This window comes from Odocoileus virginianus, chromosome 10, assembly GCF_023699985.2.
Source record: "Odocoileus virginianus isolate 20LAN1187 ecotype Illinois chromosome 10, Ovbor_1.2, whole genome shotgun sequence".
In the NCBI taxonomy this organism is placed as follows: domain Eukaryota; kingdom Metazoa; phylum Chordata; class Mammalia; order Artiodactyla; family Cervidae; genus Odocoileus; species Odocoileus virginianus.
The window spans coordinates 33702167-33719458 of record NC_069683.1 but is presented as its reverse complement, the minus strand read 5'-3'; the positions used below and the strand labels follow the sequence as shown (position 1 = coordinate 33719458).

At 43.7% G+C, this 17292-nt stretch overlaps 1 protein-coding gene across 2 annotated transcripts in view; it reads left to right on the top strand.

Moving 5' to 3' along the window:
• SBF2 (SET binding factor 2) overlaps positions 1-16319 on the top strand; it is a 486293-nt gene extending 469974 nt beyond the window's left edge. For both annotated transcript variants that reach the window (XM_070473374.1, XM_070473375.1), the window contains 8 exons: positions 3633-3759; positions 5977-6104; positions 7226-7459; positions 8629-8733; positions 10093-10286; positions 10927-11014; positions 13406-13537; positions 14521-16319. In XM_070473374.1, coding sequence (XP_070329475.1) covers positions 3633-3759; positions 5977-6104; positions 7226-7459; positions 8629-8733; positions 10093-10286; positions 10927-11014; positions 13406-13537; positions 14521-14619 — 1107 coding nt within the window. In that variant the 3' untranslated portion in view covers positions 14620-16319. The remainder of the gene's footprint in view (positions 1-3632; positions 3760-5976; positions 6105-7225; positions 7460-8628; positions 8734-10092; positions 10287-10926; positions 11015-13405; positions 13538-14520) is intronic.
• Positions 16320-17292: the final 973 nt, after the last annotated feature.

Genomic DNA, 17292 nt, shown 5'->3' with positions numbered 1-17292 from the left:
GTAAAAAGACATTTCAGAAAATTCCTTGAGTTTCTTAATGTCAGATTCCAAATGTGGTTATCTAGGCATTAATAAACCCAGCATTCAGGTCACTTTTTTTTCCCCCCAAAGAAAATTTTCGAAGAAATTTTTAAATGCTTGTTGCTTAAAATTGTTGCTATCGAGTAAAAGACCAAGTTGTTCAGCATCTTCTCTTCGACTTCCAGCAGACCTGATAATTAACCCCGGTATAGGAACAGACTGTTTTTAACCCCAAGCAGTTAGCAACTGCGGGTGCCTTCATGGCCACACAGACACAGACACCATGGTGCCCCCAAGCGCTCACGCCTGGGTGTTTTCTAAGCAGCAGTTCCAGTTCGAGCCGGGTGAGTGCCAGCAGCCTTGAAGAAGTGTCTAGTCTTTCTGTCGTTAATTGTAGAGTGCAGGGTTTGTGGTGAGGTCAGTCACTCAGCACAGTGGTCTGTGAGAGCATTTTTCCACTTGTAGAGGTGTTTTTCTTCTAGTCCTAGCAGCTGATCTCCCTGAGTGCCTGTAAGTTCAACTTAAGGTCATATTCATTATCATTTCCATTCTACTTTACCTCAGAAGTGGGTCATTAAAATTATATTTCCTAAACATATTAAATATCAGAATAATCAAGAAAAGATAACATTTATATATACAGCAAGTGGTTTTTATGGAGAAGAATCACTGAGAGAGATGTTTTGCTATTCTGGGGCTTTGTTGAATAATTTTTTTAAGTTTTTAGAATTGTCATGGACTAGATCAGTGGAAATTGCCCTGAACTCTTCCCCTGGAAACAGTGAGCCAAGGGTCTGGCCTGTGATTACAGAGTTTTATTCCAAGGGCTATTGGGGCAAAGTTGTTCTTGGAGCTCACACCCAAGCACATTGCAGATTTCTGAGACTCTCAGATGGTAGAGAACCAAGCTCCATCCTGGACCTGTCTCCTTCTTCTATCCCAACAGCCACAGTCCAAGTCGCCCCCTCTCCATCATGTGCACCGTGGCTGCTTGAGGTGGTGCTATGGATTCAGGAATTCAGGCTAAAGAGTTTAAGTTCTAAAACCTGGAATATGATGCACTACACCTCACTATTCAGAGCCACACTCCAGTTGTCCTACAGAAAGCTCTCCTGTCCTGGGGAGGCCAGATGCAACAGGAAGGGTGGTAGCTCAGGTCAAGAAAGCAGGTCCATCCACAGTTTGCAAGCCTGATGCAGAAGAGTCAGACTGTTTTAATACATCTTTTTAGCCTCCATTTTATTTTGTATTATGTATGAACTAAAATTTTAGTTCAATGTAAAAACCAAAAAAAAAAAAAGTTAATAGGAAAAGAAAACCTTTAATCATCACAGAAATCTAGGTTTCTAATCAAGTGATAAAGGTTGATAAATTGATGGTATCCAGATCATGACTTTAAACTCCCATTGATCTAGTGAGTAATCAACATATTGCACATATGCCGCTCTCTTGGCTGACCAAGTGTGAGTCTACATTGCCAAATTAAACATGAAGAGGAAAGCTGGCTTTTAGACAGCCTGCCTGCAGTGTTCATTTGAAACAGCTTTTAAGCAAATACAATTATGATTGGAACTTATCTCAACCAAGTGAAATTCTTTCATTGGTCATGAGAGAGAGAGCAATCCAGAGGTGAGGTTGCTGGGTGGACCACAGAGTGTCCCAAGGTCATTAGCCTATCTTCTGCCAACATAAGGTGGTTCCAGAGAGTCTGCCTAAAGCACACCACAGCTCAGTGACCGTCCCAGGCTCTGCCTTGCTCCCACCCTCCCAGGGCATTCCCTCATCCTTATTCCTCCCTCCAGTGACCTCACTAAGTTACCGATGGAAAATTAAGGTTAAAAGGCATAAGCTCTTCCCTCCCACCCTTGGCTCTTGAACATACTTTTCTTTTTGTCTACTCTTCTATTCCGCCTCATTTTTAAGGCTTTTGCCTGCTTCTGGACCCTTGGCCTCATTCGTTCTTGCTTTCCCAGGGCCTTACTCTCTTGGTTATCAGCTCTTTCTCCACAGTTTACTCTCTGTTGGCTCCTTCTGCGTTGCCCTCAGACAGGCGCACCTTTCTTTCCTCAGGAAAACGACTCTTGCTGTCCCCCTAAACCACCACCTTCTTCTCTCATTCCTTTCACTGCCAAACTTCTGTAAGTATAATTTTTCTTATTGTATTACACACTGTTACACCACAAATGCCTGGAAAGCAGGAACCACAGCATACAACAATTCGTATTTGTCAAGTATCCAGCACAGTATGAAGTAAATGGGACACTGACTGAGGAGCCTAACAAGCCAGGATTCAAATCTAGGCTCACTCACTACTGTAAGTGGCCTTGGGTAAGTTACTTAATCCTGCTCATCTTCAGCTTCCTCATTTGTAAAGGGTTGGAGGTGGGTGATAATACCCACCTTCAGAGAATCTGAACGGACATTTTTCCAAAGACATACAAGTGGCCAAAGGTATGTGAAAAAGTGCTTGCTCACTAATCATCAGCAAAGTGCAAATTGAAATCACAAGACATCACTTCACACTTGTTCAAATGGCTAGTATCAAAAAGACAAAAGGTAACAAGTATTAGAGAGGATGTAGAGAAAAGGGAACTCTTGTGCATTGCTGGTGGGAATGTAAATTCGTTTAGTCACAATGGAAAATAATATGAAGGCTCCTCAAAATATTAAAAGTAGAGCTACCATATGACCCAGCAATCCCATTTCTGGGTATATTAGAGGGAATGAAATCATTATAGAGATACCTCATTGTAGCATTATTCACAACAGCCAAGAAATGGCAGCAACCTAAGTACCCACCTACAGATGAATGGATAATATATACATAACATATATAATACATGTTATATAAACATTATATACATAAACATTAGAATATCATTCAGTCATCAGAAAAAAGTAAATCCTGCCATTGCAACAGTGTGGATAAACCCTGAGAGAATTATGCTAAGTGAAATAAGTCAGAGAAAGATAAATGCTGTATGATCTCACTTATAGGTAAAACCTTAAAAAGCCTTACTCATAAAAACAGAGTAGAATGGTGGTTACCAGAGGCTGGGGGTTGTGGGGAGGTGGCAGATGGAGAGATGTTTGTCTTCCAGATTTAAGAGGAGTTAAGTTCTTGGGATCCATTGTATACCATGGCGACTATAGTTAACAATACTGTATTATATCCTTGAAAGTTGCTAAGAAAGTAGATCTTAAGTGTTCTCACCACCACCAAAAAAAAAAGGTAATCATATGAGGTTATGGAGGTGTTAACTAACACTAACATGGTAACCATTTTACAATAGATTTGTGTATTAAATTACTGTGTTGTACACTTTAAACTTACACAATGTTATATGTCAATTATAGCTCAATAAATCCAGCAAAAAATAATGCATATCTTGCAGTGTGGTTATGGAGATTATATGAGATTATGCTTATAAAACCCCCTGGTGTGGTATCTGGCAAAAGACTGGCTCACTTCCCACTTCCACTCCTGTTAGGGATTCAATTGACTGAGTCACCAAATGGTCTCCCATGCATTTCAGTCAGTGTTCAGTAGCATGGCATCCACTTTTTGATCCATTTAATTCTTATTCTTTTCTTTGCCTTGTGTGTTTCAGGTTCACAACCAGTATCCAACAGAGTTTGAATTCAATCTCTATTACTTAAAGTTCTTGGCTTTCCACTATGTGTCTAATCGCTTTAAAACATTTCTCCTGGATTCAGACTATGAAAGATTAGAGCACGGTATGTGTTTGCATGCCCTTGTTCAATCTTTTTTTGTTAGTTTTATGTATTTTTAATTAAAACCTCTAATAAAATAATCACCCCCAAGTGTGGCAAGGCCATTTTAGTGTTTTATCCTGAACTATGAAAGTATGATGGACATGAATGAGTGAGATTTTGTGCTGTGCTAGATCTTAGGGACTGCTAATGGTCATCATGTAGCACCTTTGAAAATGTAAATCTGCTTATTACTATCTTATTATCTCCAAGCAGTATCACTGTTTGTGGAGGAACACCTGACTCCTAGTTATTCCATCCTGGTACACTCTGGTAGGTTAGTGGTCCCCGGGAAGCAACTTGCATAGCATTTATGGCCATGGGCTCTGGAGGAAACAGAATACAGTTAAATTTCAACACTGCCAGTTACCAGCCAAGTATCAACACTTAGGACAGGTTAGGTCCCTCTCTGAGTTTCCTCAGTTTCCACATCTTTAAAATGAGGATAATAATAGCACACACCCCTTTTTGGACCAGGATGACCACATTAGGAAATATTTGTAAATTTCTTAGCACAGTTGCTACTACATAGTAAGAATTCAATAAATTTTAGATAGCACCATTATTATAATTGTATTGGCAGTAACAGTTCTAAAGAATAGATCATGAAAGCTGGTCAACCCCTGTGTAAACGTTCCCGAAGGGGATTTTACTATCTTACTCTGCTGTTTTTATAGGGAGGGGGAAATGGGGTTACACATGAGTATTTTTGTTAAGAAGACAATCAAAGAAAAGCAGTATGTTTACTGTTTATTTTCAGTATATTATATATACTGAATATTCCTAAAGAGGATTCTCTTCATGGCTGAAAATATTTACTAATGTTCTGAGTTTAAAATATGAAAGCAAGAAATACTGTTTTTCAGTGCATGTCATTAAACTCGTCTAGTACAGTATTTCATACTTTCGGTAAGGGAGACAGCACTGGTGAGACCATTTCCTTTCCTGTTTGTACTTCCAGACCTTTGTTTACTCATAAAATTGTCATTCCACATATCACAATCAGAAACCTTAATTTTTTAGTCACCTTGTGTTGGGAAGACATTAAATAGAGCTGGTTACAGTGGACATTAGAATCACTTAGAGAACTTTTTTAAATGACTTTCATCTGGGGCCCATTCTCATATTCTGTAATTGGTCTGAGGTGAGACCTAAGGACTAGGACTTTTTGAAGCCCCTGTGTTTTTGTTGTTGTTGTTTTTAAATGAGTGGCCAGGGTTGAGAACTACTGTTCTGCTCTATACACTTAAAAGGTAGAGAAGAAACATTAATTAGTGTTGGTGCTGGTTTAGTCTCTAAGTCATGTCCAGCTCCTAAAACTCTTGTCTTGGGGGCCCCTCATACTATAAGATTTTGTGCAGTCTTGGGCATGAGACATTCTTTTATGGTAAATAAAATGCTTGTTAACTTTTGACTGAGTCTTTTCTCAGTCAAGAAAAGACAAGAAAAGCAAGAAAATTTAAAGCAAGAAAAGACAGCACTGCCACGAGAGGCACTCTTCCTGGCCTTTTAAAGAAATACCTCCTGCCTCACCCTAACATACCTTCCTCTCTATTAAAACAAAGTAGGCTCATGTGAGTAACAGACTGAAAGGTACAAATATAGTACCTGAAATGCCACCCTCCCCAAGTCAGCTTTTAACTCACCCAAGGATACAGACCACACCCATCTGACATCTACAGTCTCCCTGACCTTGATGTGTGGTGTATATAAACTACCAAACAAAGAAAACACTTTAAATGGCTTTGTAATAAACAGCCAGCAACTTTATAAAGAAACATAAAATTATGTTTTTAACTGAGTCTCATCAAATCATTTTCCTTCCAGCTTTTTGGAAAAATGTGTAGAATGTCTGCTGGCATGGACCTCTGAATCTAGATGTAGACGTGGGATGTGGCCTGGTTGGGGGGGAGTCATGATGTATTGCTAAATACTTGGGAAAACTTCAGCACATGTTTTCCTTCCATTTGGATTTGTTTCCATATAGCTGTGAAGTCCATTCCTATCTTTAGCTTTGCTACAGTCCTTTCCTATCTTTTTAGTTATTTTCTAAGGTTTTTGCCCATGCAGTGATGTTTCTAGAGCCATACGAAATACTCCATTTTTCATCTGCTACATGCATCACATTTTTAAGAAAACTGTTGATTTATCTGACTTTTGTTTTGCTGATTTTTTTTCCAGGAACTTTATTTGATGATAAAGGAGACAAGCATGCCAAAAAAGGAATTTGTATTTGGGAGTGTATTGATAGAATGCACAAGAGGAGTCCCATTTTCTTTAATTATTTATATTCACCAGTGGAAATAGAGGTAAAGAAAGAAAGCATTTATGTTGCATTTTTGGAATATTTTGTGTTGACATTTTCCTTACTTTGAGTGTATATAAGCTGTTTAAGCTTTTTATAAACATTTGACTAGATTTCATACCAGAAGCTATTTAAAGGTTGATACAATTTGGGTTTAGATTATGATGCAATGAAGTCTGTTACCAAATTCTTGACCAGAAAAATTAGGAGCTGGCCCCCTAAACATAGAAAGGATAACTTCAAGAAACTCAGAACAAATCAACTTGCCCTGGGAAGGGAAAACAAACAAACTTGAAAACTTAGCGTGCTGTCTAAGCTAAAACGCCTAAAATACTTCAGAAAGGACTTCCCTAAGTCCATTCGTACCAGAGCCATGGAAGAACCCCTATGAGAAGCAGGAAGGTTGGAGCCCAGCCTAAGAAGGATGACTTCTCAGGGACAGCCATGCTCTGCCATGCCCGTATGCATGAAATAGGCTCTGCAGTGGAGTGGAGCTCTCCACCACCACTCACAGGCAAGAAGGCCCGGCCCTGGGCCCCAGAACAATAGGACCCCAACCCTCTTGGCCTTTCTCCAGATGCACCCTCCTCATGAGGTGTGTGAGAAACCAAGGGTACACGCTTATATGCTCCTCCTTCATCTAGATCACACTCTGGTACTTCAGAATTCCTTGCCCAAATTCAAATTACTTACCAGACCACTTCCCTAAGCCAGTGAGTGTACTCCTAAGCCAAAAGGCAGCTAAGGAGTAGCATTTGTCAGGGAGCAGACAAGAGTTCAGCTGCAGGGCTAGGGTGTATGCACATGTTCATATGAGACCTTCAGAGTATAGGACAGAGCTGAGTCAGGAGGAGCAGGGGTTTAGGCCAACAACTGGGAACTGGGACCAGCCTCCCCCAGTGCCGAGGAGTCTGAGAATTTTCAACTGAAACCTGGCCTTCTAGGTTGTTTGTAAATTATATTTGTCAGGGTAGTATTGATGTGTAATGTTTAAATATATAGACATATGTCATGAGAACCTCTGTTCATCCTCTTCCCTGGACCCCCCAGTGTTAGGGGCTGGCCTGCCAGTAAGCTTGGGCTACTTTGAGGTCAAGATGATATTTCAGAATTTTCTTTAAACAGGCCCTGAAGCCCAATGTAAACGTTTCCAGCCTCAAGAAGTGGGATTACTATATAGAGGAGACGCTTTCCACAGGGCCCTCGTACGACTGGATGATGTTGACCCCCAAGCAGCTGCCCTCCGAGGACTCTGAGCTGGCCGGAGGAGCCAGGCCCCAGAGCCAGAGGAGAACCGTGTGGCCGTGCTACGATGATGTCAGCTGCGCTCAGCCCGATGCTCTCACCAGCCTTTTCAGTGTAAGTCACCGCGTGAAGCCAGACTCCCAAGGCTCTTGGCCCCTGAAGGCACGTGAGGCCTTAGGAACCTGGCTGAGTGAAGACTGGTTCACCAGCTCCTGGCCGTGGCTCTCCTCACTCTGGGCTAGCATTCTTGCCAGCACTATAGGAACATGCGGAAACCAGACCGGCTCCCCAGCACCCCTGGAGAGCCAGGCGTGGGGACTAGAAAACAGTCTCAGTAGAAGTGAGTTTTTCATCATTACGAGGAAGCATTCAAGCAAGCAGAGCAGTTTGCAGCTCCCCGGCTGTTTCATCTGGCCAAGAGCCGGAGTCAGACCTGGGTTGTGACTTCTGTGGGTGCCTTACTTCCTCCAGTCAGAAGTGTGGGTAGCTGATGGTCGGATGGGAGTACTGCCAGCTGTCTTCTACAAGGAATATTCTGGAGTGAAGCCTTTCTGGCAGTAACCCCTGTAATGAGAGCAGCAACCCTGAGGAAAGGGTTTGAGCCCTGACACGGGCCAGACAGTTCCTGAAGAGTCTTCTCCATTCAGTCTTCTGACCAGGAGGAGCATGTGTGAGAGCGCCGTCACAGAGGCCGCTGCCCCGCTCTCAGTCTCCCTGGCCGAGGGAAATGCCAGGCCTTGGGCATTTCTTGGTTCATTCTCCCTACATCTGGTTTGAATCATCAGAGTCAAGGGGTTCCTCTGTCCAGGACAGACTTCTCATCTACCCAGCTATTAGGGTCTGGACATAGGCCTAGTGCTTGACCTTTTGCTGTGGCCATCAGATTTCCTATGGGCTGGCCAAGGGTGAAGGTGTTCGGGATACAGATTTCATCTCTCTATTTAAGCCATCTGTACAAAGAGGCCCGGTTACAGATCCTAATAAATCATCTTTGCCACAGTGCATCACACCAGCTAGCACTCCCACCACCACCGTTCCTGGCTTGGAGACCTCTGAGGCCCCGGGCTTACTGCAGTCTTTCCCTGCCGTCTGGTCATGCTCCTCCTCTGGCTCAGAGGAGGTGTGGCTCTGGGGAACACCATGATTTCTGTGAAATACTTGGTTGGCCAAGAAGTTCGTTTGAGTTTGTCCACTGTTACGGAAAAGCCCAAACGAACTTCTTAACCAACCCAATACTTATCTGTCCAAAAAAAAAAAAAAAAACCCTTTTAATTTCTCTGTAGGAAATTGAAAGACTGGAGCATAAATTGAACCAAACCCCTGAGAAGTGGCAGCAGCTGTGGGAACGGGTAAACGTGGACCTTAAAGAAGAGCCCAGAGCAGACCATGTGAGTTGGCAAAGCCCTTTGAAGAGCTGCTACTGAGCTTCTTGAGGGCGCTGGGTCAGGTGGGGCCTCTGCCTCTGGTAACCCAGGAGGCTTATGGCCAAAGGGAGGGCTCATGCCTTGGGGTCCAGGGAAGAAAGTTCCAAATGACTGTCTCACTCTGCCACAGTGACATGGTACTTATGTTCAGTGCCCCGTATCCAGGGGAAATTACTGGGTTCTTTTCTGTCTCAGCACCTCTGTGGTTTCAGCTGATCTTCTACCACAGGAGGGGAGGCAAGAGGGGGATGCCAAGATCTTGTTGGCTCCAGAGAAATAGGGAAAGTGAAATATTTTAAAACAGTAAAATATGCCACTCTCTGTTGTTCACACCCCCTTTTTGTTTCTAAATTAAGAAACATTTACTGTAAAAATATTTTAATACCAAATACTCCGTTTTCTTCTTCTCATCACCCCTTAAGCTGTAGAATGTGGAATGGGCTATGCTGAGCCCCTTGGCACCCACACCTTAGCGTCCTGTTAGCCCTCAGTGAGGAAGTGGCATCCAGCTCAGGCATGCAGGCTCAGGCCCAGATAACACGGCTGATACACAGGGCGGTCGCCAGCCAAACCCACAGCAGCTCAGCTCCAAGCGCAACAGAGGGAGGTTAGAACAGATGAGAGCACTTCAGGAAAGGAGAGGTCAGCAGGGTCAGATGTCACAGAGGGTCAAGGAGAGTGGAGTATAGAAGAAAATATCCTCTGACCCTGTAAGAAGGGGTCCTCGGGGCACCATCTCTTGCCTGCAAGTGGGAACTCAGGGGCTATTATCAGACAGGCCATGGGTGGATGATGTCTTACTGCTTTTCTTCTCAGAATAAAATAGTTTGTTAATTTTTTTTCTGATTATGAATATGAGATATATGTATTCCTTTATAACACAGGAAGTTATAAAATAGAAATAACCCAAAATTTATAACGTAGAAGTAAACCACTATGCCTTCAGACTTTTAAACACGTATAAAAGGGATCTACTATAGACGTAGTTTTAAAACCTGCTTTTTTACTTAATATATGACATATGTGTCCTTCCATTTGTTACTGTGTATAAATCAACATCCTTTGTAACAGCTGTCTAGAATTCCATTGTTCAGAAATTTTTTTTTAACTAGCTCCATAATGATAGGCATTTAGGTAGTTTCTAGTTTTTTGCTATTGTAAAAAAAAAAAAACTCCAAGATAAGCATCTTTTTATACATATTTTATATAGACATATATATGGTCCAGTTTCTTTCTTGAGGTAAATTTTTAGAAATGAAATTATCGGATCAGTTGCTTAAAGTCTTTGTAAAGTCTTCCTGTCTTCTGGTCTGTCTTTTTCAGCCCCAGAGATACCCTTCGGGCTCCCCAGGAACTGTGTCCACCAACCTCCCTTCTTATCAGAAGAGGCCTCAGCTGCACCTTCCAGACAGCAACCTGGCAGAGGAGCAGAGCACTGGTGTGCCCCCATCCAACGGGGTGGACCGCAGAGCAGCCACACTGTACAGCCAGTACACGTCCAAGAACGACGAGAACAGGTGAATGTGTGAGCCCTGCCGGGGGGGCAGCCACGGCTCCCCCAGCCCGCCACAGCCACACCGCAGGCCCTCGACTCAGCAAGGCCTGGGCCGTGCCACCTTCTGTCAGCTTCAGATGGATCCGCTGTAATTCTTTGTTTCTGTTTTAAATGTGTTAAATGGTTCTTGGAAGAGGAAAAGTCGAAATCACAACTAAAATAAGGCCAGGAGGTTGTAGTTATTTGTGGCGGGTCCTACTGTCTCCTATCTGCCGGGTCTTTTGAGGGAATGTGTGTTAGTGAGCACTTCTCCAGTGGCAGACTTCTGAGATCCAGCACATGCTCGCCCAAGCCGAAAGGAATTTGCTCACATCAAGTGAGAAAGCCAGGGTGTGCCAGTTTCTCAGAGTACCTTCAGGCTTCTGTCGTTTACCAGCTCTGCTTCCTCGTACAGGCTGCATGAACCCCAGCGTGGCACAAAGGATGGCTGCTAAGAGCTCCAAACCTCACAAGTTTGGTAATCCCAGCAGAATGAGGCAGTCTTCCCCTGAGAGTCTAGTAGAGGAATTCTGGGGGGAGCTCTGACTGATCTTTTTTGGATCATCTAGGGGAAACAGCACATAGTAAAATCATATTAACCACCATGTCATCATTACTTCTAGGTCCTTTGAGGGAACGCTGTACAAAAGAGGGGCTTTGCTGAAAGGTTGGAAGCCCCGTTGGTTTGTTTTGGATGTAACAAAGCATCAGGTAATAAACACCATCACAGCCTATAGCAGTCACTTCTCCCCAGGCAAGGCTCCGTCCCTGGCTGTTGTGCGACTCCCAGCAGACACGCAGAGCCCCGTGTACAGAATGCTTCCTCTCACCAGCTACCCGGGGGCTGCTCCGTGGATCCAGTGAGAGTGCACGCGGCAGCCCTGTGAGGAAGTGTGGGTATGCGCAACAGAGGCAGTGACCGTGGAGCCCAGAGCATTAAGAGCAACAGAACTCTGCTTCTTAATGCTCATGCGTCTCCTGCTGCCTGCTGTCCACAACCAGGCCAGGAGAGGACCTGAGGGCTTCAGCGTGTTGCATACCACATGCACATACAGAGCCCGTGCCTGTGAACACTCTCCAGAATACAGATCACTTCGTGTCGACAGCACAAAGCATCCATTCAAAGTCTAGGGCGTTAATTTATTCAACAAACATTTCTTGAACACCTTCTCTGTGCCCATCCCTGTACTAAAGAAGGCATCATTATCCCTCAAAGGTGACAGCAACAGAGGAGGGAGGGAGCTTTAAAAAAGGCAGAAGGGGATGTGCCCATCCAAACCTGAAATCCGCAGTGGGCGGACACCAGCCTGGACCTCCCAGTCCATGCTGGGAAGTCTTTTCCCCACTGTTAGGTTCTTTGCTATGGCTCTAGCCTCTCCCCCCGCTCTCCCCACAGTCCTTAGAGTCAGAATCTTTGCTCCGGTGATCTTGGAGGTTAGGGGAACGTTATGCAAACTTCCCGCCTCTTTGCATCGTTCACTGGAGAGTCATATGTCCTCCCATGGTCTGACCAGAGACTTCACTCTGCCTTAGAACTGACCAGTCAGCCTTGAGCAGATTCTCAGTGCAAAAAAAAAAAAGATTCTCAGTGCATTTATGTGTAACATGGAGTCTGCTGAGAAAGATATGGGCTGAACCCCAGTACGGTGCTCTGGTTGGAGCTGCGTCTAGATGACTCCTGCCAGATGAACACTTTATGTGGGGATTGACCACCTTTCACTCTGCTCAAGGAGTTTCATAAAGGTTACATGGAATCCTGTTGGATTACAGATACAGAGAATTTTTTTTTTTTATAGATATGCAGTGGAAGCCCTTTTTAGGCAACTGGACTTTAAACAGCACTGTCTGAAATTAGAGCCTACATTGTGTAGAAAAGTCCCATTAAACCACTAAGTAAAACATAGGAGAACATCATGATGTGTCTGTAATTTACAGTTACATCAAATTATACTTACATTCTTGCCAGTCTTTTAGATTTAATACAAAAAGTATACAGTTTTCTATTTGTACTACTCCTACCATGCCTGCAGAGAGAGGCAGAGAAAAGGCTGAGGCCAGAATCACAGTGACTGAGGCACCAGACACATTCCTGCCGTGTAACTTTCTGAAATCCAGACTGATTTAGTTCAAGTGAAATCCAGTCCTTACACATAGTAACCCTCAGTCAAATGTTGAGCTATTCATTGTTTTTCAAAAATCACTTCATACCCACCTGCTATTTGGAAATTTGCTCTTTAAATAGTATAGCTTGAACATATTTTCCTACCAGTTCAAATAGATCTTATTTCTTAAATGTTGTATAGAATTCCATACTATTGATGTACCATCATTTAATTAATCAACACTATTGACAGGCAGATACATCTTTTCAATCATTAGCTGATAGAGGGAGTGCTGAAGGAAACCTCTTCATTTATGTGTCTTGGCATGCTTGTGGGAGTGTTTCTGTAAGATAAATTCCTAGAGGTGGGAAAGGTGTATCAATAGGTATAAGCATTTTAACTTTTAGTTCATATTGCCACATTGTCCTCTAATTGGTTTCTGACTAATTATAACCCCACAAACAGTGCTTACAAATACCTCATGCCCTCCATTCAACCTGAATACTGTCAACCATTTTAAATATTTCTTAATCTAAGTGAAAAGTGAAATCTAATTGATTTCATTTACTTTTGATTGTTTAGGCTGTTCACCTTTTCAGATGTTTGTAGGTCACTCAAATTTTTTTCTGTGAATTGCCATTTGAAACCCTTTGACCAATTTTCTATTAGGTTGTTTATCTTTTTCTTCTCAATCTCTAGGAATTTTGTATATATTCTAAACATTAACCCCTTATTCATATGTTCCATATATTTTTTACAGTTATTGATGTTTTTATTCTTGTATATGTAGTACATTTTTTCAAATTTCAAAAAATGTGTCTTTTTACCCCTTCTCCCAGCTACCTAATTCTTCTTCCTAGAAGCAGACAGTTTTTAATTTCTTGTCTGTTCTTCCAGACATAGTTGAGCAAGATATGGGAAAGTATTCAGATACCTTTTGAAAAGCCCTGCTGTTTCCCCTTCCTGTGTCTCTTATATCCCCTGTGTCCTTTGGTTCTAGCTGCGATACTATGACTCGGGTGAGGACACAAGCTGTAAAGGCCACATCGATCTGGCTGAAGTAGAAATGGTCATCCCTGCTGGCCCCAGCATGGGCGCCCCGAAGCACACGAGTGACAAGGCTTTCTTTGATGTAAGTTGACCTTTGTCTTTTCCTGGCTCTCTGAACGTGATCCCTTACAGTCAGTCCATCCACTCCAAGAATGACGGGGCCTCAGAGCAGTTGATGGTGACTACAGATGGGCCACAGCCCCACCCTGGCTGTGGGAACTGCTGCAGAATTGAAGCCAGCACTCTTAATCCCCCAACCTGACCTCCCCCTGCTGTCCCTATGGCTCATAAAGGCTGCATGATGCTTTGCACAAAAGAGTCCTTCAAAAGGTATCCAACTACACTTGGAAGCAGAGGAACTCCTTGTTAGATATTGTTAGTTATTCACTCACTACCTTCTGTCAAGAACAGATGTTACTTCCCTTTCATATCTTTTTGTCTTCAAGCTTGATCATCCAAAAAAAAATCATTAGTCACACATGATGACTGCCTTCCCTGACATCTTCAGCTGGCCTTGGGACATTTTATGGGCCTCGTGATAGGGGACTTCTGTAGTCCCCAGAGCCAAGCAGGGCTTCATACAGGTCACACTCGAGTGCTCTCCTCAGGCTGTGAGGCCGTTTCCCTGGCTCTGAACTCCCAGTGAGGCCCCAGCTGAAGACTTCAAGAAAGAGATGGGAAGGGAACGTGAAAGCCCACCCCACCATGGTGTGGATGAAGCTCAGCCTTCTTGGCTCCTTTGCTGCAGGACTGCAGTGCATGGGTGAGGCAAGAGTCTCTAGCTATTCCAGACCCTCTTCCTTAGTCAAGAAGGTGCAAAGTCAGGCTTTTCTGGAGTATCTGACTTCTCTGCAGACCCTTCTGTTAAGATCCCCTGTGACTCTGGGGACCAGGAAAGTAAAATCACTTCCATAAGCAGTGACAGTACAGTAGTGGAGGGCAGAGAAATACGGAGGTTCCGGGGTAGTATCAAAAGGGAAGGTCACAGGGATTAATTAGCTCACATGCCCAAACCTGTAGACTAGCCCTGCCCTCATCTCTGCTTCTCTTCCTTTGTTTTTGTAGCTCAAGACCAGCAAACGTGTGTATAACTTCTGTGCCCAGGATGGGCAGAGTGCCCAGCAGTGGATGGACAGGATCCAGAGCTGTATCTCTGATGCCTGATGTCCATGGTCAACCCACACAGAAGAGGGAGGAAGGGCTTGTGCTGCCAGATAGGAAAAAAGTGCATGAATCCTTGAAGAGCTGACAGCTTCCTGCTCGGTTCTGATGAGTCATCCTAGGGCCTGAGGTCCTCCTGCCCAGACTTGGCCATTCCCCTCTCTCAGCAGTTGCTGCGTATTCTTAGCCGGAGGAGATGTGTCACACACGTCTGGTCAGGAGCCCCAGGCCCTCCCTGTGTCCTGCACTAGGTTGTTCTAACCCAGTGGTTAGAACAGTCCCTCGTGGTTAGGGATCAGAAGAATGCTTCCTGAGCCATCTGTCACCCATCCCCTAGGCCAAGCGGCTACCACCCACCTGGGTCCTTCTTCATGAAAGCTGGATCCTTTCTGTTCTCCAAGGTCATAACTTCTTGGAGAACTTCCTGACAAGCAAAGCTCAAAATCCTCCAAGACTATCTTCCATTCTGCATAGGTTTCCCATTGGAGGTTCCTGCTCTTACTGCCCAACCTTAGAGATACTTGGTTCTCTGGTGCTGCCAAAGGTGCTTCCAGGATCCCTGCTCGGCGCTGGGGTTCACAGCAAGACCACCAGTGCTCAGGCAGGCCAAGGGGCACACAGAATAGCCTGATGGGAATGATTGGCCAGGGAATGGTGCAGTAATCACCAGGCCAATGCAGGAAAACACTGCTTCCAAAATACTGAATTTTCTAGGCCAAAGGTGCCCTGAGGATCCAGGACTTTGTGGTCCCATGTATTCTTCTGCTCCCTGACAGCTTCTTACACAAGATAACATGCAAAAAGCTGAATGCACTAATTCACAAAACAGCCACTTGCACTGAACTCTAATAAAGTGAAGATGTTGGAGAGACAGAAGCCAGCTGTTTATGAGCATACCACCCCTGTGACAAGAGCTGTGTAGGCCGCAGTCACACCGTGGCATGACTGGAAACCCAGACAGCACCTCTGCACGTGAACTTAAGGACTTGTTTAGTCGTTAGATTTTCTTTACTTTTGATAACCTGTGTTTGTCCAGCTTAAGATACAGGAATGCTGTTTGTTCACAGTGAACAGAGACAGCTTTTCTGCAACAGCCACTGTGGTCAACTGGACTCGTAGGTAGCTAGATCATCACATTTGTTTTGAAATGTTAATATGTTAAATACCAAACTAATGTTTCAAAAATATGTATATATGATTTCTATATGCTTGTTTTTCAGGTAGTATGCTTATAATTTAATATAAAATTAACTGATTCATTCATAAGATTTCAGTAATTTTAAAATGGTTCCCTTTTTAAAAAACCACTTTGTAGGTGAAAAATAAATCAGATTTTCAAATTTAAAATTATCTACACACTAGGAAACAGAACTGTGTTAATATATAAGAAATTCGGGGATAATAAGAATGAAGGATTTTTCTATCATTTTCATTTTATAAATTGCCACCTGTGAAAATGGTTTTTGCACATTATTTGTATTTTTCTTTGTATATGAAATAATTTTTTGTACTCTGTAAAATATGGAGCCCACTGTACCTTCAGCTATTTGAGACTTTACACAGTGCTTCTTTTGTAACTGGATTCTTTTAACTTTCATGAAGGCACTACAGGCCTTGTATTCACTAACCACCTTGAATTAAATTTATTTCTTAAGAAAAAGCATCCCTCACTTACTGAAATAAAGTTCATTGTGGGATACTCAGGAGGCAACACTCATGATTCATACATGGGACTAAAAGTTCAAGGGCAAAACACAGCATAACCCATTTCTTGTCTTGGTTCTATTAATGTCATCACTGCCCTTTGCTCAGGAAGTAACCAGACCCTGGAAACGCTGGCCTTAGCTTCTGGGTTCTGAACACACTGCTGCGGAGTTTAGGTAAGAGGCCTGAGGCTGCCACTCCCACCCTGTGCCTCTGATGAGCTGTGTGAAATTGGTGAAGTCCTTTACCTCTTCCAGATTGCAGTTTCACCACCTGTGGCATATGACAATTGGCAAGAATTTGAGGCAGGAGAAATCAAATTCTAGTTCAGAAGCAGATTTTTCTGTTTCAGGAAATTGTTAAACAGCACAGTCTGGACCACACTTCCTCTCATTAAGCTCTTGGAGTTTACCTTGGGGACCCCGACTGCATCTGGACAGGGAGCCAACAGAATGCAGGTTCTCAGGGCTGAACCCCCAAGTCTGGCGATCCAGGGAGAAGGAAGGGCCCCATCGTCGTCCTCCTGAGCCTTCCAATTTCCTGAGTCTCCAGGACTCCCGGGACCTGCCATTCTGCACGCTGTGACCCTGACATGACTAACAAGTGGAAACCACTGGGAGTGTCAGCCGCCTCTTCATTCCTCAGTCTTATCTACTCGGGGAGAAGGGCGCTGGGTTCCAAGGAAGAAAGACGGGCCTGGCACCCTGCCCCTGCGGCTCCCCTGACAAGGCCTTCCTTTGCCTGGGTTCCTGCAGCCCCAGGGGAGCCCCACTCCCCAAAACCTTCAGCCCAGGTTCATTCTCACCTCACAAGCCCATCTACCCGATGACCTCACTCCAGAGCTGGAGCGTTAACTGTTAATGTACGGCTAATTTGTTTCTCAGTGAAAACCGACGTTTATAGATATTTCATTCGGAGTTCTTTTAAGACTTGTTAAGTAACTCCATTATCTCATAAAGAATTTCTGAATAA